The sequence below is a fragment of the Lynx canadensis genome, chromosome F1, assembly GCF_007474595.2.
Source record: "Lynx canadensis isolate LIC74 chromosome F1, mLynCan4.pri.v2, whole genome shotgun sequence".
Lineage (NCBI taxonomy): Eukaryota > Metazoa > Chordata > Mammalia > Carnivora > Felidae > Lynx > Lynx canadensis.
In genome coordinates this window covers 42,195,114-42,219,972 of record NC_044319.2, presented here as the reverse complement: position 1 = coordinate 42,219,972, position 24,859 = coordinate 42,195,114, and the positions used below count along the sequence as shown (strand labels likewise).

General features: G+C 55.4%; 1 protein-coding gene across 3 annotated transcripts in view; it reads right to left on the bottom strand.

The window, feature by feature from the left end:
* Positions 1-24,859, bottom strand: part of SOX13 (SRY-box transcription factor 13) — a 46,706-nt gene that overhangs the window by 2,594 nt on the left and 19,253 nt on the right. For 2 of the 3 annotated variants that reach the window (XM_030302372.1, XM_030302368.1), the window contains exons 2-12: positions 9,106-9,304; positions 7,852-7,963; positions 7,683-7,769; positions 6,039-6,211; positions 5,586-5,654; positions 5,097-5,211; positions 2,798-2,883; positions 2,417-2,576; positions 1,877-1,986; positions 1,639-1,735; positions 1,185-1,328 (exon numbers count right to left, since the gene is read on the bottom strand). In XM_030302372.1, coding sequence (XP_030158232.1) covers positions 1,185-1,328; positions 1,639-1,735; positions 1,877-1,986; positions 2,417-2,576; positions 2,798-2,883; positions 5,097-5,211; positions 5,586-5,654; positions 6,039-6,211; positions 7,683-7,769; positions 7,852-7,963; positions 9,106-9,303 — 1,351 coding nt within the window. In that variant the 5' untranslated portion in view covers position 9,304. The remainder of the gene's footprint in view (positions 1-1,184; positions 1,329-1,638; positions 1,736-1,876; positions 1,987-2,416; positions 2,577-2,797; positions 2,884-5,096; positions 5,212-5,585; positions 5,655-6,038; positions 6,212-7,682; positions 7,770-7,851; positions 7,964-9,105; positions 9,305-24,859) is intronic. The other variant, XM_030302370.1, reaches the window with a different exon arrangement.

Sequence of the window (24,859 nt, the reverse complement as noted above, 5' to 3'; positions counted from 1 at the left end):
CCCAAGGGGTAGGAGGGGGGGCAGGCGGTCAGTGCTGGGCTTGGCTGACCACCCCCAGCCCCCTGCATGCCCCAAGATTTTGGTCCCCAGATGGGTCGACCGGGTGACAGATGTGCAAGCATTTAGCAAGGACCCGGACCAACATGGGTGCCCCTCGGATGTCCAGTTGAGCAAATGAATGAATGAAGCTGGCATGTATATGGGTGTCCATATACGGAGTAACCACATGCCAAACTACCCAGCAACTTCTGGGAGGCCTCTGGTCTGCGTGATTTGCATGAACAGAAGAGCAGCCAACCCCAGGCCCCCTGCTGAGGACAAACTACCTTGTGAACTCTTGGTTCACAAGAGACAGAAGAGCCTCAGTCTTGAAAACAACTGCCACCTTCTAGTCCCACCCCACCTGCCTCCTTGGCTTCCAATCAGGACACAGAATTTTTGAAAAAAAATCTTTCTACTAGGGGCACCTGGGTGGCTCAGTCCCTTAAGCAACTTCAGCTCAGGGCATGATCTCATGCTTCATGGGTTCGAGCCCCGCGTCGGGCTCTCTGCTGACAGCTCAGAGCCTGGAGCCCGTTTCAGATTCTGTGTCTCCCTCTCTCCCTCCCTCTCTGCCCCTCCCCCATTTGTGCTCTCTCTCGAAAATAAACATTTTTAAAAAATTAAAAAACTTTCTACTAGGACACTTGACTGGCTTAGGGAGAACAGCATCCAACTTTTTTTTTTTTTTTAGGAGAATCCAACTCTTGATGTTGGGGTCAGGAGTTCAAGCCCCGTGTTGGATGTACAGATTAAATATACAATATTAAACAAAAAAAAAAAAACACCTTTCTAGGGACAGCCCAAGAACACCAATCTTCCCTGTTTCCTGCCAGAGCCAGAGCTCCAAAGGTCCAGGCAAACAGAACAGCTTAGGGAGAGATCAGGGGCTAAAGAATATATACACACGTACCACACTCCTCAGTTCTTGGGGTGCAGAACAACCCTACAATGGTACGACACCCCAGGACCCAGCTGCCCCACGTCCTCCTGCCTGACCCCCACACCCCACCAGACTCCTCTGGAGCTCAGCGTGACGGGGACGGTCGCCCAGCAAGCCCCAGGTAAACCCAGCTGGCTCCTGCCACCAGGTCTTGCTGGCACGGCCCCTGGAGCCCCGAGAGCCCCTACCCACTGGCCCTTACCAAGGATCTTGCTGATGCTGGAGTTGTGCATGTCCGGGAAGGCTTGGAGGATCTTCCTTCGCTCATCTTTGGCCCACACCATGAAGGCATTCATGGGCCTCTTGATGTGGCTGCTGTTCCGGGACTCGGGAAAGTGGCGGGAGCCTGGGGGACAGGGGTGGAGTCAGCCAGGCAGCGCAGCTCGTCTGGGGTAGGGCTGGCAGAGACCTCCCTTACTTGACCACTAGGGGGTGACGGGGAGGCTCCCACGCAGCCAGGGACACCGGAAGCAAGACCTCAGCAGAGGTCCAGCCAGGGACCCAGAGACTGACAAGGGACAGACACGGGAGGGGACCTCAGAGACAGACTGTGGGAGAAAAGGCACTGGGGAGAGACACAACCTGATCCACCCTGGCCCCTGTAGGAAGCAGACGTGGGCCCTCCCGCCCATCAGCCCGACGCCCTGGGCCCTCACCATCCATGTCGCAGCCCAACATGGCTTCTTCGAGGGGGTGCACACAACTCTCCTCCAGCCGCTCCTTAGCCGGGGACGTGTCCAGGCTGATGAGGTCCTGGGGTTGACAGACGAAATCTGCACATCGGCCCCTCTGCATCACCCCACAGCCATCCCTCCAGTAGACTCAGACTGAGTCTTCAACCCCAGCCCCCAACCTTCCCTGCGCCCTGCCCCAGTGCAGGGAGGCCCCCCATACCTTGCGGAAGGGGGTACTGGGGGAGCTCTCTAAGGTCCCACTGTGGCCATGCAGCAGCTGTCGAGCATCCTGAATGGCTTTGGTGACAGCGTCCCCTTCACCAAGGAAGCCTATGGGAAAGGGGGGGGAGGAGGAGGAGAAAGGGGGGGCGGGGGAGCCGAGGGGGTCAGTCGGGTTCACACCAGGTCACTCCTGCGAGTTATTCACGGGGTTGGTGCTGCCTGTTGCCCCTCCCGGACAGCTGCCCTGCACATGCCCAAGGGGGCGCTGTTACACTGACTGTGGTGCACTGGGCCAGGACACTAGAACAGAGAATCGCACTCCCTGAAATTGTGCAACTCGGTGGCCTGGAGCCCTGAGGTGGGGGTGCCCAGCCAGATGTGGGGTCGGGAAGAGGAAGCAGGGGATCTTCTGAGACAGTGGAGAAACTAAAAGAGGCCAAAGACAGCAGGTCTCACCCCTTGTTTTACAGAAACCGTAACCCGCAGAAGGGAAGGACACGCCCAAGGTCATATCATGTACTCCCGGCAGAAAGCTTACCCAATGGCAGACTGGGCGGGCTGGACTGTAGGTCCCGTGTGGGGGCCCCATGGCTGGGGGGGCGGGGTCCACAGTTCATCTTCAGGCTGGGGGAGCTGGAAGCATTGGGCAGCTCGGGGGCCTTGGGCTTGGCTGTGAGGTTCAGGGGCTGGGAGGGCTCCTGCGGGAGACCCAGAGACCAGAGGCTGAGACACCCCCCACGGAGGCGCAAGAGGGGACACGTGGCCACAGACAGAAAGACAAACCTACCCGGAACAGACAAGGGCGCGGCAGGAAAGGAAGAGACAGCGGGAACAGGTGAAGGGGAGCACGGCCACCGCCCCCCCCCCCCCCGGGGCACAGGCAAGGGAGGCAGCCGAGGGCCGGGGTGCTGGGCGGTACCTGCAGGGGGTGATGGGCAGCCACGGCCCCGGGCCTCTTCACCACCGGGGCGGGGGGGCTGTGTAGCAACTGCAGGGGGTACTCCGCTACGGAAAAGGCGGCAAGGAGAAAAGTCCTGGATGAGCACAGAACAGCAGACGCCCTGCTTGACGAGGTCCCAGCAGCAGCAGGCGGGCAGAGGCCTGAAGCTGGCCCAGCTTCCAGCCCAGGCCTTCCCCAGCCCCCGAGTGCTGCTGGAGGCCTCCTATGCCCTCATCCCCCCCCCCACCTGCCCTGCACACTGATCGGTATCTCCACCCTTTTCTTGCCCTTCCCAACCCAACGGTGACCCGAGGGCAGGTACACACTGGCTCGTTCTACGGACGCTTGTGTTTCGTACCTACTACGTGCAGGGTACAAACGCAGCTCCCCGGGTGTGATGCCGCTCAGGCACGAGCTCACAATAATCCCTAGTGTATGGCGTAGAACCGGCGCTCAGGACATCACCCCATTTTACGGATAAGACACGGAGACCAGGAGACGTTATGTGGGTTACCCACACGGCTCAGAAGCGGGAGCCCTGACATTTGAACCCAGCCCATCCTTTCCCCCTGACACGGCACCCTCTCTGTTCTACCTGGCCCACCACGCTCGTCCTCAACCCAGCCCAGCACCAAGGGGCGGACAGGTGGAGAGAGAGCCGTATACACCGATACACCGAAGCCGTATACACCGATCCCTAACCACATGGCTGGTGGCGTCAAGGGCTGCAGGGGTAGCATGCCAGAGAACTTTGTTCCGGCTGGGATGGCTGGAGCAGGCTTCTTGGGGGGCGGGGGGCCAGCAAGAGGGGGGCTGGTGGCTGCAGGCAGACAGGCAGGCAGAGGGGGAGAAATGGGTGTGTGAGAGCCAAGAAGTGGGAAAGGAGACGGGCCCATGATGGCCGAGCCTGGCATTTGCAGGCTCCGTGCCGTAGGCAATGTGGCACCATCCAGGGCTTGTGAGTGAGGGAGAGGCATTATTCACTCGGCTTGGGGAAGGGGCATCTGGAAGCCTGTGGCCCTCTGCTTAACGGGGACTCTGGAGCCAGCAAGGCAGGTGGCAGGCTGGCCAGTTCAAGTCGTCCACGGCGCATTTCCTGCCTTCCTTGTCCAGAAAGCAGGGAGTCGGAGGCACCGTCACACATCACAACCCCCAGGCCCTGCCCTCCTCACTCCTGCGGCTCTGTTCCCCCTGAATTTGTGCTGCTGGCGTGCTCCCCCCTCCCCAAGTGGCAACTTCCTTGAAGTTGGGGCCTGACTTTTTCAGTCCTTTGTGTTCCCCCTCCGCCACCCCCACCCTAGAGTGTCTAGTGGAGAGCAAGGTGGGAGCACAGCCAGTGGTGCTGACCCATGACCTGTGGCCCATGACAGGAATTCACCTGCCTCCTCTCGCACACGGAACAGGGAGGGTAGACCGGATGGGCTCGGCCTCAAAGCTGTCCCCACTCCTGGGGCAACTGCGGGCAACCTCCCCGCCCTGTCCCGTGACCTTTCAACAAGGTGTCCATGATCGTGGTCAACGGATTCCATCTCTGCCTCTGTCCCACCACCTCAGCGGCCCCCTACCGGCCCAGGCTCCAACTCCCTGTCGCCCCCAGTCAGCGTGACAAGACACCTCAGCCCAGGCGCTCAAGCACGTCTGCATTCTACAAAATAAATTCCAAACGCCAGGCTCGGCCCCAACTGCTCCTGCCAGCCTGTCCCATCACCCTGTCACACGCTCCCCTCCACTCCAACCCCCGCAGCTGCAGCTGCCGACCTCAGGCTCCAGGCCTCAGGTCCCGGCTTCACCCCCCCAGTCCACCTCCAGGGACCCAATCGGGCACCTCCTCTACAGAAAGCCTTCCCAGACTCCCTGCTTACCGATATCCTTTCTCCCTCCCCAGACTGTAAAAACTCCTTGAGCTCCAACTCCATTCTTATCACCCCCATAGCCACCTGCCAACGACAGGGCATCGGACGTGTGGCTGGTGCCCAGTCTGTGTTCGCTGGATTTCAGTGGCGGGAAATAGTGTTCAAGAGATTAATACCCCGGTCCAGGAAACGCACCAGAGCTGGGGACACTAGATGGGCTACATCCGCTTATATCTGGGAAGCGCTTCATCATTTTCAAGTGCAATTTCTTTTTCGATTCACCCAGAGAGGTTCAGGAAGAAGGGATTCAGCTTCCACTGGCCCAGAAAGGCCACATTGCAAAGTAACGCACGAGAGTGGTCCTGAGCTCCTTCCCTGACCTCAAGACAGCCTCAGCTAATGGCTCAACCCCTGCCTTCACTCACCTGGTTTGCAGGGGATGGGCTGTATGGGCAAGGCCAGCTGGGAATCGGGGGTGACAGGTAGAGGTTGGTGACTTGGGGGGAAGGCCGGGATCATGACGTAAGGCATGTTGACCTGCTGAGGGCAAAGAAACCCTGTGTGAGTCCCTGGGGGCCCAAACAGCTCAGCCCAGAACACAGAGGATGAACCCAGACGCGAGAGGTACAGCGACCGGTGCAGGGCGAGTCTTCAAAAGGCTCCATTTGACCCCACATCACCTCCTTCCACCTGCCCTCCACCCCAGATAGGGAAGGAGATACTCTGGCCCCTCCCTTAAAGCAGGAGAAGACAACTGAGGTTCCAGGCTCGAGCAGAAATGAGCCCCCTCCTTAGGGCCATGTCTGATTCTGCTTAATCCCCCCCACTTCCCCCCGCCGTCACTCCCTGTCCCTGGCAGGCATCTCCAGGCTGTTGTCACCCCCTCAGCCTCTGGCCCTCCCCCACCTTTTTACCTGGATCTGTTGCTGGAGGAGGTTGATCTTATGTTGTTGCTGAATCAGCTGCTGCTGCTGCTTGGCGATCTGGTGGCAGGAAAGAGCAGCGGGCACGGACATTAGGGACGTCAGCCCTGTCCCGGAGCCAGCCGCACCCGGCCTTCCATGACGTCCACACCAGGACAAACCGCACACTGGGCGGGGCAGGCAGCAGGACAGTCTACCTTAGGAGCAGGTTCTCTTCCCCCAGAGCCCAAGGGTGGAGGTTGGGCAGGAAGTAGCCAGCCGCTCAGACTCAGGGCCCCGCGGGCCCCTTCCACTCCCAGGCCCCCACCGAGGCTTATGAACCGCCGGAAGCGGGACTACTACGGCCCTGGCCGCCGGCCCCTCCGCGACCTGCCCCTAGCATGTTCCCCTCTAGGCCTTGACAGACCCCCTCCCCTAGCAAGAAAGACACTAAGCCAGGCGCACCTGCTCCTGCTGCTGCCGGGCCAGCTCCATCTGCTGCTGCTGCTTCTCGAACAGCATGGCAGCCATGTTCTTCTGCTCTGAATGGGCCGTCAGGAGCTGGTCCCTCAGGGTAGACAGCTGGTGGATCATGACCAGGAGCTGGAGCTCTTTCTCTGCCAGGCTCTCCTGGGTCCCTGAGCCAGAGTGAAACGGCCACCAGTGAGAATGTCCGTCTGTCCATCTGTCCACCTATGCACCCATCTGACACTTATTGGGCAACTGCTATTTCCCAGGCCCCTGTTAGGGGCTGAGCGACAGATGATGGAGACTGATCCTTGCCCCAGAGGGGCGGCTGGCTTGCTGTCTGATAAGCAGCTACCCTAGAAGTTCCCCACCATCCACCGCTGCTTCCAGCCCCTGGAAACGCTGGTGGGGGCGGCAGGGTGAGGTAGGGGGGCGGGTAGGGGGGGGATCTCTGTCCCGGATCACTTCTTGGATGTCCTCAAGTGCCCAGGGGCACAGCGTCGGCGTGGAGAACTAACCCACAGGAGGGGCCCAGTGGGACATGCTCAGGCCTTGGAGCAAGACAGACATGGGTTCAGATTCTTTTTTTTTTTTTTTTTTAAATGTTTATTTTCGAGACAGAGACAGAATGCAAGTGGGTTAGGGGCAGAGAGAGAGGAGACACAGAATCGGAAGCAGGCTCCAGGCTCTGAGCGGTCAGCACAGAGCCTGACGCGGAGCTTGAACCCACAAACTGTGAGATCATGACCTGAGCCGAAGTCGGACGCTCAACCGACCGAGCCACCCAGGCGCCCCCAAATCCTTATTTCAATCCATCCTGTCTGGGAGTTGTTGGACAAATAAACAACTTCTCTGCACTTCGTTGTTGTTGTTGTTGTTGTTTTTTCAATCTATAAATGAGCACAAGAATGGCCACTTCCCAGGGGTGCTATCAGGGTTAAGAAGATAATAATGAACGTAAAGCAGAGTCCAGAATCTGGCAGGTGGCCGTCCACCCGCGAGTGCCAGTGCTCCCCTGCCCTCCACCTCAGCTCGCGTCGGGCACAGCTGTGCCAGGCTGCAGACCATTCGCCTCGGAATCACTCAGGGAGCCTTTGAAAAATACACATGCCCAGGCCTGCAGCCCCTGGGGTTCTCACTCAGCAGGTGGGGTGGAGCCCGGGCACTGGTTTGGTCTGAAAGGCTCTCCCCTGTCGGGGGAGAGCGACCACACCGGAAAAACAGCCACGCTCACAAACCAAACAGGCGCCCTTGAATTCATACAGCGAAGTCCCGGTGGCCTAGAATCAATTTTGGGCAGTAAAAGGGAACATCCAGCTCATTCTATGTAGTTAGACCTGGGAATTGGCAGGGACGTGCCTGAGGTCACAAGGGTCCCCGGTAAGAGCCCAGATCCATACTCACAGGATGGGATTCCTACCAGGCCTCTCTTGCACGGGAACGAGCCAGACCAAATGCTCAGTCCCCAGGTGAGGGAAGGTGCTGGACCCCGCGGCCGGGCAGGAGCCCGAGGGGCACAGGGCAGGTATGAGGGGACCAAGAGCTTCCAAAACCACCCTACAGGCCCAGACCGCACGGCCAGGCTGGGAGAAGGGACAGGGGGTCAGACCTCCTCCCCCGCCTGCCCACACAGGCCTTCACCTTTCACATCTTTGGTTTCCACAGAGCTCCTTCCCAGAAACCTCTCCTTCCAGTCACTGGACAGCAGCTTCTCGATGGCTGGCACGACTAGAAGACACCAGGGGGTGAGGAGTAGCACTCCTAACACCTCCCGCCCCAGGCCCGCCTCCAGCCAGGGCAGACATCTTACCTTCTTTTAAATTTTGGTTGAAGTCCAGCTTCTCCTGGCTTCCAGAAGCAGCCTCAGAACCTCCCGGTCTCTTGGGTTCCAGACACCCAATGCTCTCCGGGGAGCTGCAGTCCTGCAGAACACAAGGAATGTCACCGCCACCCTCACGAGAAGAGGGCGGACTGCGGGGGGGGATCTGAGCCCCCAGGGATGTGATGTGCACCCTGAGAAATCCATGTGTACCCATTCTCCCCCACCTCCCCAGGTAGGGCCCTCCCTCCCCACCTTCCCTACCTTTGCTCGGTCTTTGCTGCATTTAGCGAAAGAACAAAAGGTTTGAAGACAAGATACCTGGATCTCGGTCCAGGCTCAGTGACTCACGAGGCGCTTGATCCCACATGAGACTCTGAACTTCTCTGAACCTGACTCACTTCCCTCTTCTGAAAATGGAGATATTAATACCTCCCCTATCAGGATTGTTGCTGGGGTCAAGGAAGTTAATGTGCACGAATGAGGTTCGCTGCTTCAGGGTCAAGTACCAAGCTAGCTATTAATCACTACTCTCTTGCATTCGCCCACATCTGCAGCTGGGTGCGTTACTTCTGGGACCCCCGCCTCACCCCTCCTTAGGGCACCACCCCCTCTCCTTACCAGAGTCCTCTCCATTCTTTAAGGCCTAACTCAAGGCCCTACTCCTCCAGGAAGTCTTCCTCTATCACTACCCCTCCCCCCTCCCCAAGCCCCTCCAGGCTAGTTCCCTCCCCAGAGCCCTAAAATTCTCATTTTCATTCATTTGGTTTTTTTAATTACATATTCCCCCTTTTTACATCTCTTGCATGGAATCGGGATTTTTAAGAACTCCGAGAATCCTTATTGCCCATGTAGCTCACAACGCCTCCATTTTGAGGATGAGGAATTGAGCGACTTCTCTCAGGCTTGGGTAATAAGGCTGATTTTCTCAAATCATATGCTGGATTACCTGTCTCCCCCACTAGTCCTCAGAGATAAGGATTGGTCACACATGGGGGAGTAGTTAGGATCCGGTGAGCACGCACAAGATTTGAACCCATGTACCGCTGAGACAGGTGGTGTGACTGAACTTGGCAGTCCCTCCCCACCCACCTAAGCCTCCCCCACCCAGAGATAGAGGTTTCTGCTTCCTGTCTGCCTGAAGAGAGGGGAGGGGGTGCCCGCCCAGCCTCAAGGAGAGGTGTGTGGGCTACGGAGGCAAAGTGGGCACACTGACCCAGGAGCCCCGGGGAAAGTGCTGGGCACCTGGGCTGGAGCTTGGGAGTCAGCACCATCCTGGGGAGCCCGGGCTGGGTCTCCCGGCTGGGGTTCAGCGGCAGCGGCTGAGGCCTGGAGGGCCTCGTGGCAGAGCTCCCTCTTCCCTTCTGACTTGACGGTGCAGTTCACCATGGTGCCAACGCCATCCAGGGCCAGCTGGGCAGAGCCAGGGCTCCTCATGGACATCCTGAGGGGGGGGAGGAACAGCATGAAACGGGTGGTGGTGGATACAGCGGCTCCATCATCGCAAAACACAAACTTCCCTTTGGAACCCACAGTGAAAAACTAGAAAAGATGCTTCTGCCCCACACTTTTTCTTCAACAGGAAGGTCTACGGCCAACTGGGCCCAACTTTCAGCAGTCCCTGCCTGGTGCAGTGTTGGGGCTAGTTGGTGGAATGGTCCACCTAAAGAGGGCAGAGATGGTCAACTCGCGGTTTCTGAGCCCATTAAGCCAAAACTGTGTGTGTGTGTGTGTGTGTGTGTGTGTGTGTAATTAGGTACCAAAACTTAAAAATCATGAGACATCACATAAAATCTGAAATCTGGATTTGAACTTCTCTTGAAATTTGTCCGGGACAATCATTGGCTAGGATTAAGTAGCAGAAGAGCAGGGGCTCCCTAAGGACAAGCCAATTTTCCTTAGTCCCTACCACTCCCTAATACCCCCTGAAAGGGGAACCAAGCATCAACTATCCTACATATACACACATTCTTCCCCCCCCCCCCCCGCATAGTAGAGGCAAGACAAGAGCAAACTGTTTTTCATATCCACGTAACCACCAAAAGTGGGAAAATAACAGGCTGAGAGATGTAGAGCTTGAAGAAAAATATTTTCCTAGATCTACCTGGAGTCCCTCATGTAGAGTTGCTCTCATCGCCGCCTATGCCTTGGCAATTCTTGGTGTAAGCAGACTATGCTCCCATCACCGCCTCCCCTGCTGTCACCACTGCCTGGACACCTGGGGGATCAAAGGATCCTGGGGAGCGACTGCTGGTGGTCATTCCACACTAAGAGCCAAAGGAGCAGATGTCTACAGTTCACTTGCTCCCTAAAGTCACTGTGACAAGACCAGTGGGGACACCCAGCAGGAGGCTCCAGGTACCCACAGGCTACTCAACTGGCGGCTAAGTGACCTTGGGTAAACGACTGAACCTCTCCACACCTGTTTCCTCATCTGCAAAATGGGCATTCATGAGGACTACGAATTGTTAAAATTTACTTGTCTCTAGGGAGCACCCCTTTGTGAAACCACCTAGTTGAAATGCAGTCCCTACAAGGGGGCCACAGGCTACGCATGGCCTGGGGGCTTGTTTGGAAGCTTGTCGTGGGTCACCCACAAATCAGAAACTCTGTGGGTGGAGGAGTCTGTTTTTAACAAACCCTACAGGTGACGCTGATACCCACTAGTTTGAGAAGCATCGTCAAATAAAAATTTTAACCGAACACCTGTGCAAAATTTTTAGGAGGGGGCGTGTAAGACCAAAATCAGATCTCGTAAAACTTCTAAAACTGAGTTGCAGGTGTAATATATAATATTGTATATTCCATCAACTCCATGCAACAAAATGTTTCTTGTAACGAGTGACCCAAGAGCCCAGGACAGGATTTTACATGAAACAGCCGAACGCACATGACAGGTGAAGATGTATTTGATTTGACGCCATCCAGACCAGACTCTCCTGCCACTGGGTACCCTGGGGACTGGCAAGGGACCCAGGACCGGGCACTGCAGGGTGAGGACGGAGGGGCGGACCCCACCCGAAGAACGCTGACCCCGGGAGAAAAGACACGACCCCAGCCGAGCTCGCCCGAGGGCTTTCAGGGCCCGGCCCCAAGGTCCCCTCTCACCACGCAGGGGCCTGGACAGCGTCCAGGAAGCAGGCAGCTCGGCCCATCCGGGCACAGGGAGGGGCGGCGAGCCAGGCCCCGAGCAGGGGGGGGCCGTGGGGGCGGGGCGGGCGGGGTGGGGGTATTATCCCGAAGCTGAGGGCAGCAATTACATAACAAACAAACCCCGGGCTCAAGCTGTGAATTAATCAAACCGCTGAAAATAAAACCTTCCTCTCAGGAACTTCAGACAAAAGAAATGAAAACAACCAGGCTGGCTGGAAAATAAAAGGCAGCCGCGCTGAAAGGGGGACAAAAGGAAACCAGACAATAGGGTGTTGGACAAAGGCAATAAAGCCAAAGGAAGTGTGACAGGCGAACAATGCGGGCCTGTGGGCTTGTGATCCCCGGCCGCTCCGCGCCACCTCGTCCCACACCCACCACCGCTCCGCCGGGCGTGGGCGGGCCACTGGGTCGCCTCCGCGCTCCCCACTCGGGTCCTAAGAGGTTTTCGCCTCCATTCGGTCCCAACCTGGCCTTCCAGCTCCTACCTCGAAGCCTTTCTCCCACTGCAGCCCAGAGACCCCAGCGGCACAGCAGGGCGCAGGTTAGACGGGCGGCCGGAAGGCCCCCCCCCCCCCCGCAAGATGCTGCCCCGTGCATTCCTCCCCACCCCTCCCCCCGCCCCACCTCGGGCGGAAGGTGAAGCCAGAGGAGGTGATTAACAGTCCTAATTAACTCTCGGACTGCCCTGCCCACTCCCAGAGCCACTCACCACATGCGGCCACCGAGCCTGTAACGCGGCCAGATCCCATGCGCACGGGCTGAGTGTCAACGACACCCCGCTTTCGAAGGGTTAGCATGGAAAGCGGAATGCAACCCAGCTCATTAATAAACGGTTATTGATTATATGTTGACACTGCAATGTTTTGGATGCACGGAGTTAGAAGTACTGTTTTCACTGGCTTCTTTTTACACTTCTTAACGTGGATGCTGGAGCATTTCAAGTCAGGCAGGAGGCTCACACCATGTTTCTGGCGGACAGTGCCGCACGAGGACATCTCCCTGTGAGCGCTGATGGCCTTTTTACCCACACTTAACCCCGAGGAGTACCTCCAGCGGGGGCTGTGGAGGATCTTTATATTGGGGAGCTTGCTTCCTCCTGGGGCTCCCGATGGCTTATCCTGGCCTCTGGCGAAGCCGCGGTACGCGCAAAGGACTCCTGGTGACCAGCCAAGCCGCTCACCAGGGCGTGGTGCCCACCAGACAGCCCTGCCAGACCCTGCTGCCCAGACAAGGGCCCTTCCATTTCCACAGGCGCCTGCCTCAACGTCGGGCACTGGCTCTCGGTTGGTCCCTCTGGACCAACGTTTGTTGTCGGAGAAGCAACAGCCCAGACCTGATGGGCTCCTCCAGGGTCTCACATTCTGGGGGAGAGGGTCCTGGGGCAGCTCCTTCCTTCCTTCCCTCCCTCCCAAGTTCCCAGAGCACAGGCCTGTTCAAAGGGGCTGTGGGCAGCCCCTTTCCCTGCCCACAGAGACGAGACTCCCCCTGAAGAGGGTCAGTGCCAGGCTCTGAACCCCAAACCATCCCGCTCTCTTTTCCCTGAGTGCAGAGCAAACGTTGCAGGTGATAAACTAAAGAGCGAAAGGAGAACCAGGTGGAGGGTACGGAGTCCACGTGCAGTCAGTCCCTGCTCTGCCACTTCGCAGCTGAGGGTCCCTGCACAGGTGCCCCCACCTCTGCAGGCTCTGTTGTAGAACAAAGGTACCTGGGGGTCAGCAGGTGGTCAATGGTACAGAATTTGGAAAACTCAGGCCTTTGGGTTCTCCAACGTGAGTTCAAATTCCTGCTGTGCCTCCAGCTGACTTGTGTGACCTTAGGCACGTTCATTAACTCGGAGCTTGTCTCCTCATCCATATAATGGGTATAATAATCCCCAGCTCACAAGTGCCTGAGAAGATTAAATAAGGGGGTGAGTATCCATTAGGTTGTCCTATAGCCCAGGATGGGCTAGACTCAGGTGGTTAAGAGAAAAGTTACCTGGGGTCAGACGGACCTGGGTACAATCTGAAATCCAACTCTACCCAATTAATTGCCGTGCAATCTTGAGCAAGTGACTTAACCTCTCTGAATTCATTTCCTCCTCCGTAAAATGAGAAGAAAACCCAGCATGAAGGGATGAGCCTTCCATTAACTCCCCAGACTCTATAATATGTGCCTGTTTTACATTCTTATGACACCCTAAACTTGGCCTTCAGGACACTTATCACAGTTGGTAATGATACCTTTACATGCTTATTTCAGACTGCCCAGTAGCCTGGGAACGCACCCCACCCACCCCAGGACACTGTGGAAACATACCTGGTTTTGCTCACCACTGTAGCCCCAGAGTCTAGCACAATGCCTGGAGCATAGTAGGTGCTCAACAAATATTCATACAATGAGCGGAGTATACAGCTCAGCAAAATAGCCACAAGGCAGACCTGGACACATAATGAGCGACAGCTACGACAAATCTTCCTCCACTTATGAGGGGGTTATGTCCCAACAAACCCATCGGAAGTTGAAAAGATCGTTAGGTCGAAAATGCATTTACCCCACCTAACCTACCGAACATCTTGGGCTTAGCCTAGCCCGCCTTAAACGTGAACAGCTGCTTTCGCCTACAGTTGGGCAAAATCATCTACACAAAGCCTACTGTAGAACAGCGTTGACGAGCTCATGTAATTTACTGAATACCGCACCAAAAGGGAAAAAACAGGCACAGAATCGTTAGAAGTGTATCTGGTGGCTACCTGGGAGCTGCCACTGGCCAGCATCACGACTCTGCATCATAGCGTATAATCGCCAGCCTGGGAAAAGATCAAAATTCAAAGTATCGTTTCTACTGAATGCGTATGGCTTTCTGACCCTCATAAAGTTGAAAACTCCTAAGCTGAGCCATCATCAGACCATCTATGTTATCATCATCGGGTAGAAGCTGCCTACACATCACCCAGCCTCCAGCTAGCCTCAGCTGCCTCCCCCTCACATCTAAGCTCCTACAGGCTAGCGAACTAAATCCCCCTGGCACCAAAGCAAACCCCTTTCCTTTGCTCTTACCTTGGGACAGGTAAGAAACACTTTCCACCCCTTTTGGATTTAAAGACCCTATTGGGGGACGCCTGGGCGGGTCAGTCGATTGAGCGTCAGACTCTCGATTTTGGCTCAGGTCATGGTCCCAGAGTTGTGGGATTGGGCCCTGCATCGGATTCCTCGTCGAGTGTCGAACCTGCTTGAGATTCTCTCTCTCTCTCCCTCTCTCTCCCCTGCTCGCACTCTCCAAGATAAAAAACAAATAAATAAAGACCCTATTGGGAGTCTTAAGTCTCTTCTTTTCCAGACTTAAAACCCCTTCGATTTGTTTACCCCTTCTTCAAAAAGCACGCGCCACGTTTCCATTACACACGTGGTTTCTCAGGAGACTTGAAGGTCAGCAGCTACACCTGCCCCTCTCCCCAGAGGTCTAAAAGCCAAAGGACCCTCGGCTCCTGCGAGCTGTGAGTTGCTGGGCTCCCCCAGGTCCCGGTCAGAGGTCACAGGTCCATAGTACGTACACTCCCGTCGGCCTCCCACCCAGGAAGTGCTCCTGTGAACCTGGTCTCCACCCCCTCTTGCCCAGCCTTACTCGTATTTTATACATGGAGAAACCGAGGCCCAGCTCACGTGGCTTGTTTCGGCAGTACCGCTTCTGGGCTAGAGGCAGGGTGTAGGGACACGGAACCAGCTGGGATACAGATCAGCACCCCTGCTCTCCCCACCCTTCCCTTCTAGGGCATCCACTCCCCAGGCCCCCTGCAGCCTTCCTCCTGGGCCTTCTCTCACCTGAGTATCTGTAAGAGGTCAAGGCCTCTGGGGGAGAGGGCTCAGGCCATCCTCACCCCTGAGGGGCCAGAGCCTTGAGTCTGTGAGCCGGCGGCAGAGAGGCCCCAGGCCAGAGCCCAGCGCCCTGCACGAGGCATAGAGAGACGCCTGCACTCCAGAGGGCCAGCCGCTCAGAACAAGGCTCTTATAGGACAAAGCTGACTGCAGGTGCCGGTCCTCTCTCTTTTCTCCTCCCCACAACCAACCCTCTCCTGGGCCCTCCGACCCCCACCCACGGGCGCACGCGCACGAGCCCCTTTCTACCCAAAACAAATCACCAGCCGCTTCCTCTCCCGGATCAGCCAACGACCGGCCCAGCTGGATTGGAATCAAAGGAGTTTGCACCCTCAGCCCTTCCTCCCTCTACAACGACAGCCCCCTCCCCGCAAAAAATATCTAGATGCAGATAAAGATAGAGATCCAGTCATCGGAGCATGACGGGTGACTCAGACCCAGGGGTACAGGAAGACGGCCTGGAGCAGACAGGCAGACCCCCCAAGGAGGGCCATGACTACACTTCCCCAGCGGGCACACGCCAAGCCTGCAGGCCCCCCACTCCAAGCTCACTGAGCCCACTCCAAGGGGCACAGCCAGGGAGAGATCCACTCGGCAGGGGTGGGGCAGGGCCTGAGTCCCAGGGGAATGTCACTTCCTCTCAAAGCCCCAGAGAGCTGAGAGCCTCAGGCAGCCCTAAACAATAGCCCGAGGCGTGGGTGCCCAGAACGGTGCCCCGGTGCCACATCCTGCCATTCTTCTCCCAGGCCGCACCCTGCCACCCTTCCTGGCTACGCCCGATCCTATCTCTGATGTTTACTCAGAGCTGGGAGCTGGGCTGGCTACAAGGGTGGGGAAAAGCTTTCCTGAGAGGGCCCCCTCACCGTCTCCAGCCTCTGCGGGCCCCAGGGGTACCGGGTCCAGGGCGTGCGCCGCTCTCTGGTCTAGCACAGCTCAGGAGAGGGTCACAGACAATACCCCCAGTCCCTGGGCTGTTCTGGGCAGGCCAAAGTGGTATTCACCTGACAGAGCAGCCGATACCAACCGACGGAAACTTCTGAGTTCCCGAGCTCCTGTCCTCCAGCCTATGAGAGCCGGCAGGCTCCCCCAGAAGCCCAGATCCAGCCTGAGTTTCATGACTGCCAGTTTGAGTTGAACCCGGGGCACAGAGGACTGAAGGAGCCAGGCAGAGACCATAGCGGTGATGGTCCCATCCATGGGTCCATCTGGTTGTCCCAGGTCTCTGAGGCACCTGAGTCTTTTTCCAGCCCAGGATGAGAGTCCAGGAAAAGACAGGAGGGGGCAGGGGGGCAGCTTGGAAGTTCTGGTGAGGTTCCAGTGGGATGCATGCCTGGGTAAAACTGAGAAGTAAACAGTGTTTCCTGGAGTCCCTTCTCTGGGGGCCCTCCTGCCCTTGTGACTGGATCTGTCTCCAGCCCACCGAAAGTGCTAGGGGGCCCCTGCAGTCCTGCTCTTGCCTCCCGGTGACCAGGTCTAGGCCTATGTCCCAGACAGGGGAATGTGTCTGGTCTTCTGCACCAGCCATGCCCAGCCCAGGGCTGGCACACCGCAGAAATGGTGCAGCCGGGGCTGACTGGCTTGGCAAAGGCCTCCCTTTGGGGATAGCCCCGAACATTAACCAAAGGAAGGAGAGGCTAAAGAGCATTCAAGGGCACAGCACTCACTCCAGCTGCAGGCACTGAGTGAGGAGCTCACCGCGCATTTCCCTGTCCTCCCCAAGGCCCGGCAGAGCGGGTGTCTGAACGCAGGCCTCAGTGATGCCCAAAGCGACATCTTTTCCTATCGGCCAACACGCCGTCGCTCTCCCTCTACCCCAGATAACAGGATCCGGTCCAGCACAGACAGACTGGCCACTGTCTTCAACGCTCAGAGGATTCTAGTTGTTTTTGACTTGAGTCGCGGCCAAGGAAGAATTAGTCAAAAGAAATCAAGGCTGCTTTGAGAACCTGGAGAAAAGACTCGACCTCTCAAGACCTGAGTTTCTTCATGTGAAAGTGGAGATCCCAATACCTACTTTGTGATTAGAAGGCAGCATATACTCAGAGAACCTGGCACCGAACATATGTTCAGCGGGAGGAGGAAGAGACCTAAAGCAAGGAGTGTCTGTCCCCCCTCCCTCCTTGGCTTCCCTCCCCAGCATGCCTGGCAGGTCCCCAGGCTCCCCTGTCCCCACCTCTCCGGGAGGCAGGAGTACGGGGGTGACCCTCCAGCACTGCTGGGAAGTGTCCTGGCACAGAAAAAAGAAAATGATCTTTGGGGCGCCTGGGTGGCTTAGTCGGTTAAGCATCCGACTCTTGATTTCAGCTCAGGTCGTGGCTCATGAGTTCATCTAATGGTTCATGAGTTCGAGCCCCACATCAGGCTCTGCACTGATAGTGGGCAGCCTGCTTGGGATTCTCTCTCTCTCTCTCTCTCTCTCTCTCTCTCTCTGCCCCTCCCCTGCTTGCTCGTTCTCTCTCTCTCTCTCTCAAAATAAATAAACATTAAACAAAAAACCAAAAACAAAAGAAAGAAAAGAAAATGGTCTTTGTTGCCAACCAGACCTGTGTCTGAAGCCTGGCCCCTCCTCATACTGCTAGCCGTGTGACCACAGGAAGTTTCTGTTTCTCCATCTCTCAAATGGAACGAATAATAACTATCTCATAGAATTATTCAGGGGACCCCATGCAATGTTTGCAAAAAAGCAAGAAAAAACAACCAAGCAAAAAAAAACCCAAGTTTGCACCCTGAGCGCCCCCATCACCCTTTGGGGAAGGCTTCCCCACCCCCGCGTGGTCAGACACGCAGAAGACCCACAGGGCAATGGGGCGCGTCACCCTCTTCCTTCTCTATCTGCTGCCAGCAGGCCTCCCTCCCTTTGGCCCTGTCTCCGCACCCCGCTCGGGCGGTCTGAATGTTCCGGCAGTGTCCCCAGCTACCCCGGAATCTCCCCTGGCCTGAGTCAGGCACCCAGGCGCCACAGAGTGAGGACAGGCCGAAAGAACCCGGATTTGCCAAGGAAACCCCACGTAGTCGGGGCCACTGCTTATCTGGCCACGCCACTGCACCTTCCCTTCCCCGGCTGATGACACAAAAGCTCTGCTGCACTCAGGAGCTCCCTCCTTTCCTCCGGAGCCCACGCAGATCAAGTGTTGTTCTGTTAACCCCTGCAGTCCCCTGCCACCCCCAGGAGGGGACAGGGGCGAGTAGGAACAGCTCGAAATATCCACGGTTACCCACCAGGCTGGGCAAAGCGTCGGCTTGGTCAGCAATTCCTCCCAGCGGTGCCAGGGTGGGCTGGGTAGCCCTTGGCTCTTGCTTTTGGCGTCAAGTCTAAGCCACGTGGGCCAGCGCGCAGTTGGTTCAAACCCCGCGCTCCCCTCCCTAGGGGCATGGGTAGGCCAAGCATTCAACTCTCCTGGGACTAGTGACCAACAGCGGGTGGGTGGCATCGAGGCCTTCCAGGACAGGCCCGGCACCTGCACACAGCCGTGCTGAACCCCCACAACGGGCATCCACATCAGAATCTGAAGTTGGGGGGTGAGGGAGCCGATGAGTGGCTGGGGGAGGGGGGCGGGGGGGGTCACCCAGTTCCATACTGTTCTGCGTGGGAACCCAATGAATGCCTGACACTTACCCTCTTTACACCTCGGTTTCTTCATCGGTAAAGGGGGCCAACGAGACCCCACTCTCACGGTTGTTGGGGAATTAATGAGTAGTGAACATCACTACTGGCTCAGTCGGAAGAGCACGCGACTCTGGATCTCGCAGCCGTTAAGTTTGCACCCCACGTTGGGTGTAGAGATTACTTTAAAAGTTAAATCTTAAAAAAAAAAATTTTTTTTTAAAGCTGGGGCGCCTGGGTGACTCAGGCGGTTAAGCGTCCGTCTCTTGGTTTCGGCTCAGGTCACGATCTCGCAGTTCGTGAGTTTGAGCCCCACATCGGGCTCTGTGCTGACAGCTCAGAGCCTGGAGCCTGCTTCAGATTATGTGTCTTCCTTTCTCTCTGCCCCTCCTCTGCTCACACTCTGTCTCTCTCTCTAAATAAATAAATAAATAAACATTAAAAAATTTTTTTTTAATTTTTTAAAGCTTATTTATTTTGAGAGAAAGAGAGGGAAGAGAGCATGCATGAGAGAGGAGGGGCAGAGAGACAGAAGGAGAGAGAATCCCAAGCAGGCTCGGCATGGTCAGCAAAGAGCCCCACACAGGGCTCAAACTCACAAACCAAGAGATCATGACCTGAGCCGAAACCAAGAGTCAGACGCTTAAGCAACCAACTAAGCCAGCCGGGTGCCCCTAAAAATTAATGCTTTTTTATAGACTTTTTTTTTTAATGTTTATTTATTTTTGAGAGAGAGAGAGGAAGCACAGAAGAGGGACAGAAAGAGGGAGAGAGAGAATCCAAAGCAAGCTCCAGGCTCTGAGCTGTCAGCACAGAGCCTGACTCGGGGGCTCAAACCCACGAACCGTGAGATCAAGACCTGAGCCGAAGTTGGAGGCTTAACCGACTGAGCCACCCAGCCGCCCCCAAATTAAAGCTTTTTAAAAAAATAATAAGTAGTGTACAAGAAATACTCAGCAGAATGCTGGGCGCAAAGGAGACGGGCACTTCATCTTGTTGAGGTTGAATGAATGAATGAATGAATGTGCCCCCAGGGAACCTCCGCTAGCCCGAGTGCTCAGCCCAAACCAGCACAGGTTCCAGTCGCCGTCCTTAAAGTCACTTCAAACATAACCTCCACACATGTCTACGCCCACAGCCCCCTCTCGACGTGGGCACCTCCACACTGCATCCTGGGATTGGATCCCCGAGGGCTCAGGAAAAAGCACCTGATTCTCTTCCCTCTTCCTGCCTCAGCCGCTCACTGCAGGGGCAGGTGACTGGGACGGGTAGTTGGTGCAAGAGAGAGGATTCGGCAAATGCCAGTCACCAAGAAAGAAGGCCACCAGGCAGTGTCGACAGGAAGAGAGCCTGGAACCCAGAAGGCCAGCATGCGAGTAATCAGCAAATCCACTTTGGCCTCATTCTCTCCTCCCTGGGATGTACCTCCCCCGCAAGGAGCCACAAGAGAGAACGGAGAAAGACAGCGAGAGAAGGTCTGGGGGTTTCCCGAGCAATTCAAGCATCTAGCTCCCCAGCTTGGGCAGACGGTGGAGGAACCAGGCGACCCGCAGCACTGAGGTCATGGGGGCGGGGCCCCTGGGCTGGACCTGGGCACCCTTGCCTCACCATGAGGCACCGGCTCAGGTCTGCGGCTTCCCCCGTCGCCTCCCCTTCCCCCGTCGCCTCCCCTTCCCCCATCCCACGGCTTCTGGGTGGGATGCCACCTGTGCCTTGTGTAAGCCTAATCACCACCATCTCCCCCAAGACAAGCTCACTCATCGGAAACCCCAATTCGGCGGCTCTTGCTCAAGCAGCATTCATTCTGCAGGCGAACAAAGCGTTCCGTTCTTTTTCTCCGCGAAGGCCGTGTTTCCTCCCCCATTATCTACCCCATCGGCAGCCAAGCCTGCCACAAAAGCAAGATTTCTTCTTTCTTTTTGTTATTTTCGTGGTCTCCTTTATTTATGGGTGGCTGTTTTTTCTTGGCTTTGGCTCCTTTTCAGAAGGGCAGGGAAGCAAGGGGAGGAGAGCAGCATGATAGGGAATCTCTGATTTCACCCCAAATGCTCATCAAACGCCCCCCCCCCCCGTGCAGCCGCCTGCACCCCAGTCTGCCTGCATCACCAGCACCCTTTGGAAACGGAAGCAGGACCACTTCAACGGAAGAGTCATACCGGCAAAGCGGTAGGATGAGGTGATTCTGGGAAGGACCCTGATATCTGGAGCTCACAATGCTAATAATAAGATAGTAAGGGGGACAGTCAAAATAACGGACTAGTGATGGGCACTGCCCAATTAGATGGGACTCATGGGACAATCAGATGAGGTGGCAGATGCTGACCACAAACAACTGGTTGACACGCTGGTGTGTATCAGCTGAAGACCCCCTGTGATCGTAGCTAACGTTAACTGAGCATTTACTATGTGCCAGGCACCTTTCACATATTAATTTATTTAGGTTTCATAATAATCAGAGGTAGATGGTATTATTGCCTCCGTCTTAGGTGGAGAAACCGAGGCCTAGAGGTGATTTTGAGCCCAGCAGGCAAGTATCAGAACCCAGCTCTCAAACACCAGGAACGGAGCACACAATATGCTAAGTGTCACGTTTAGGGATGAGCTCTTTTAATTCTTTCAACAGTCCTGGGAATAGTCGCACCACTTGCAGAGATAAAGCGACCCAAAGCCAGCGTCCCTACCACGGCATCTTCCGGGTGCATGAGAGGCAGCATTCCGGAAGGCACAGGGCTGCTTTCGCCCCTGACCTCCCGTCCGGTTACAGCTTCTTTGTTTTCTGGCCTTCTTTCCATGCCACCTGTCCCCACGCCTCCACACCTGCTGCCTTAGCTTCCCACCCATGCCGTGCTCAACGGCATCGCGCAGAACTGACTGCTTCATAGTCCCTTGCAACACACATGCCTAATGAATGGTTGCCCTCATTCTGATTTTCTTATCATCCTTTTTCCTAAATACAAAGGATATGTGCTCATTGTAGAAAATCTGCAAAATTTAGGGTAACCGAGAAATTTGAAAGTCACCCATTTCCCACCAATCTGGAGGTGGCCACTGAACAGAATTTGGCAGATTTCCATCAAATCTTTTTTCTATGCAGTATTCTTTTCCCCTATTGAGCTCATAAGCAAGTTTTAGACTACTTTTCCCCTCACTTAATAGTCTGTCATGGGGCGCCTGGATGGCTCAGTCCGTTAAGCATCCAACTCTAGATTTTGGCTCAGGTTATGATCGCGTGGTTCATGGGTAAGAGTCCACATCAGGCTGTGCGCGAACAGTGGGGAGACTGCTTGGGATTCTCTGTCTCCCTTTCTCTCTGCCCCTCCCCGAATTGCACGCACGCGCGCTCTCTCTCTCTCTCTCAAAATAAATACACTTAAAAAATAAAAAACAGTCTATCAGGGGGAGTCTTCATGTTCCTAAAACATCAGAAATTACTGAAAAAAATTTTTTTTTAAATTCTTTACAAAGTCGACTGTAATGTTTGCACATCCTCCCCTCTATGGCTGCATCACAATTTCTTTTTAACCAAAGCACAGGGTTGAAATGGTTCCACTCTTGAAATTTTCTGTTACTTAAACCTCTCCGCCCTCAAAGTCACGCACTCCCTGGACACCTCTGGTGGATCACGGCCATTCGGCTCCTGTGACAGATGGGAAGGAGAGCACCCTGACAATCTGAGGACGGGCAGGGCAAGGCAGCGGAAGGACGTCACCTGCCCCCTCCTGATAGGCTGGGGACAGAGTAGCAAAGGGAGTACAAGATGGAGGGTGGAAAGATGGGGGCCCGGAAGCTCAGGCCCAGGGTCTGACGGCTTTGACTTTGGGGAAGGCCTGCCGCAGCATTTCTCAGGGCCTTGACTTCCCTGAAAAAGATGGAGAACTACCACGAGATACCACTTCACACCCATTATGATGGATTATTTTTCTATTTTTTTTTAATGTTTATTTATTTTTGAGAGAGACAGAGAGAGAGCGCGTGCGAGCAGGGAAGGGCCAGAGAGAGAGAGGGAATGAGACAGGAATCCCCAGCAGGCTCTGCATTGTCAGCGCAGAGCCCGACGTGGGGCTCGAACTCACAAGTTGCGAGATCATGACTTGAGCCAAAACCAAGAGTCAGCCGCTCAACTGACTGAGCCACCCAGGCGCCCCAATGGATTGTTTTTTTTTTTTTTTTTTTTTAAAGAAGTATTGGCAGGAATGTGGGCAGTTGTTGATGGGGACGTAAAATGGTGCGCCCACTGTGGAAAACAATATGGCAGATCCCCCCCACCCTCCAATTAAACATAACCATAGCCATCCAGCAATTTCACTTCTGGAATATACCCAAAAGATACACCCAAAAGATTTGAAAGCAGGGTCTATGAAGAAATATTGTACACCCACACTCATCACAGCATTATTCACAACATCCAAAAGGTGGAAAAACAACCCAAGTGTCTATGGAAGGATGAACGGACGAAATGTGGTGTGTGTGTGTGTGTGTGTGTGTGTGTGTATAATATATATATATAATAAAACAGACTGTTATCAGCCTTAAAAGGAAGGTAATTCTGACACCCGCTACAATGCGGATGAGCCTTGAAAACATTATGCTAAGGGAAATAAGCTAGACACAAAAGGACTAATATTTGGTTCTGCTTATATGAAGTAGGAGTAGTTAAATTCATAGAGACGGAAAGTAGAATAGAGGTTACCAAGGGCAAGGAGAGGGTTGGAAGGGGGAGTTGTTCACTGGGTACAAATTTCAGTTCAGGACGACGCAAAATTCTGGAGATGGTTGGTGACGATGCTACACAACGTGAAATGTACTCGCTGCCCCCGAACTGTACAATCAGAAACGGTTAAATAATGGGGCGCCTGGCTGGCTCAGTCGGTTGAGCATCCCGCTTGGGCTCAGGTGATGATCTCACAGTCTGTGAGTTTGAGCCCCATGTAGGGCTCTGTGCTGACGGCTCAGAGCCTGGAGCCTCCTTCAGATTCTGTGTCTCCCTCTCTCTCTGCCCCTCCCCCTGCTTGTGCTCTGTGTGTCTCTCTCTAAAAAATAAACAAACATTAAAAAAAAAAAAAAAGACGGAGACCATGAAGCTGCTAATAATTTATTTACACTTTCATGGCACCTTTAATCTTGCAGATGGGCAGAGGCAAGAGCATAAACACGGCCTCACAGACTGGGGACCAATGTCAGACGGGCGTCAGGGAGAGCGGCAGGCTGGAGACTGGCTACCTTTGGAGAACCCCATGCTCACAAAGCCATAATTAACATCACTAATTGAAGTGTCTAGAAAAGGCCAGAGCCAGACAGTGCCAGACTTGCCCCACCAGCTAGAAGGCTGTCCCCTCCATGCTTCCCTCGCCTCTAGGAACAATTAAAGGCTTCCACCTGCCATGCAGAGACAGGTGTATTTGGGATTCCTCAGCAGGGAAGGAAAGGGATCTGGGGGCAGGAAGAGGGGGAGAGAAGAAGAGATTAGGTTCCCTTACAGTCGGTTCCTTGGCCTTCCCGAACTCCTTTTCTCCGATGTCCTTCTTAGGGTGGCCGTTTCAAGGAAAGCACTGGGCTGACACCTAGTTTCCAGAACAGATCTGCCCCAACTTGCTGTGCACACCAGGGCCAGGCATCCTACTGCTCTGGGCCTCTCTCAAGGTCCGTGAGGAGAGTACATAGCGACAGTGGTCCAAATGGAAGCTCTAAACCAGAAGGTCTGAGCTAACAGAGGCAGGGGACGGGGTGGGGGATGGGACAGACGGACCTGGGAGAGAAGGGAAATGATCAGGGACTCATCCACTCATTCCACGGATGCTGGCTTCCGAGGGCCACCCGAATTGTCCTTTTCCTCCTCGATGAATGGCAGACTGGGACCAAAGTCCCATCCAGCCCTAAGATTCATTTGCTATTTCCATTTTCTATCAGCGGTGCCTTTACTCGTAAAGGTTGCCCCAGTTTCCACTTAAGCAAGAACACATCACAGGGTCCCAGTATCTCTAAGAGCTGCCTGTGCTCTGTGGCCAGGCTGACGGCGGTCTACCACAAGGGACCCTTACGCACTTTCTATGGAAACCAAAAGGCCACTGGCATCTTTGTCCATCTTTGTCCAAAGAGGGTGGGAGAGGAGCTTCTCCTCCCTGCCCCTGCCTCCCCAAGCCCTCCCTCTGCCCCCACTGGACCATTAGAGCCACTCTGTTTCCCTTCCCCCACAGCCTGCTGCCCTGACCCGGGAGATAGGGGTGGAGGTGGGGGTCAACGCTGGGGTCACTGCAGGCGCCTAGCTCAAAACCAGCTCTGGCGCTTAGAGAATTTAACCCTCTCCCTGCCAGCGCATGACTATCCACCCTAACAGAACTACCTGAATGGAGGGAAAAATAATTGCAGACGGGGTCCACACAGGCCCGG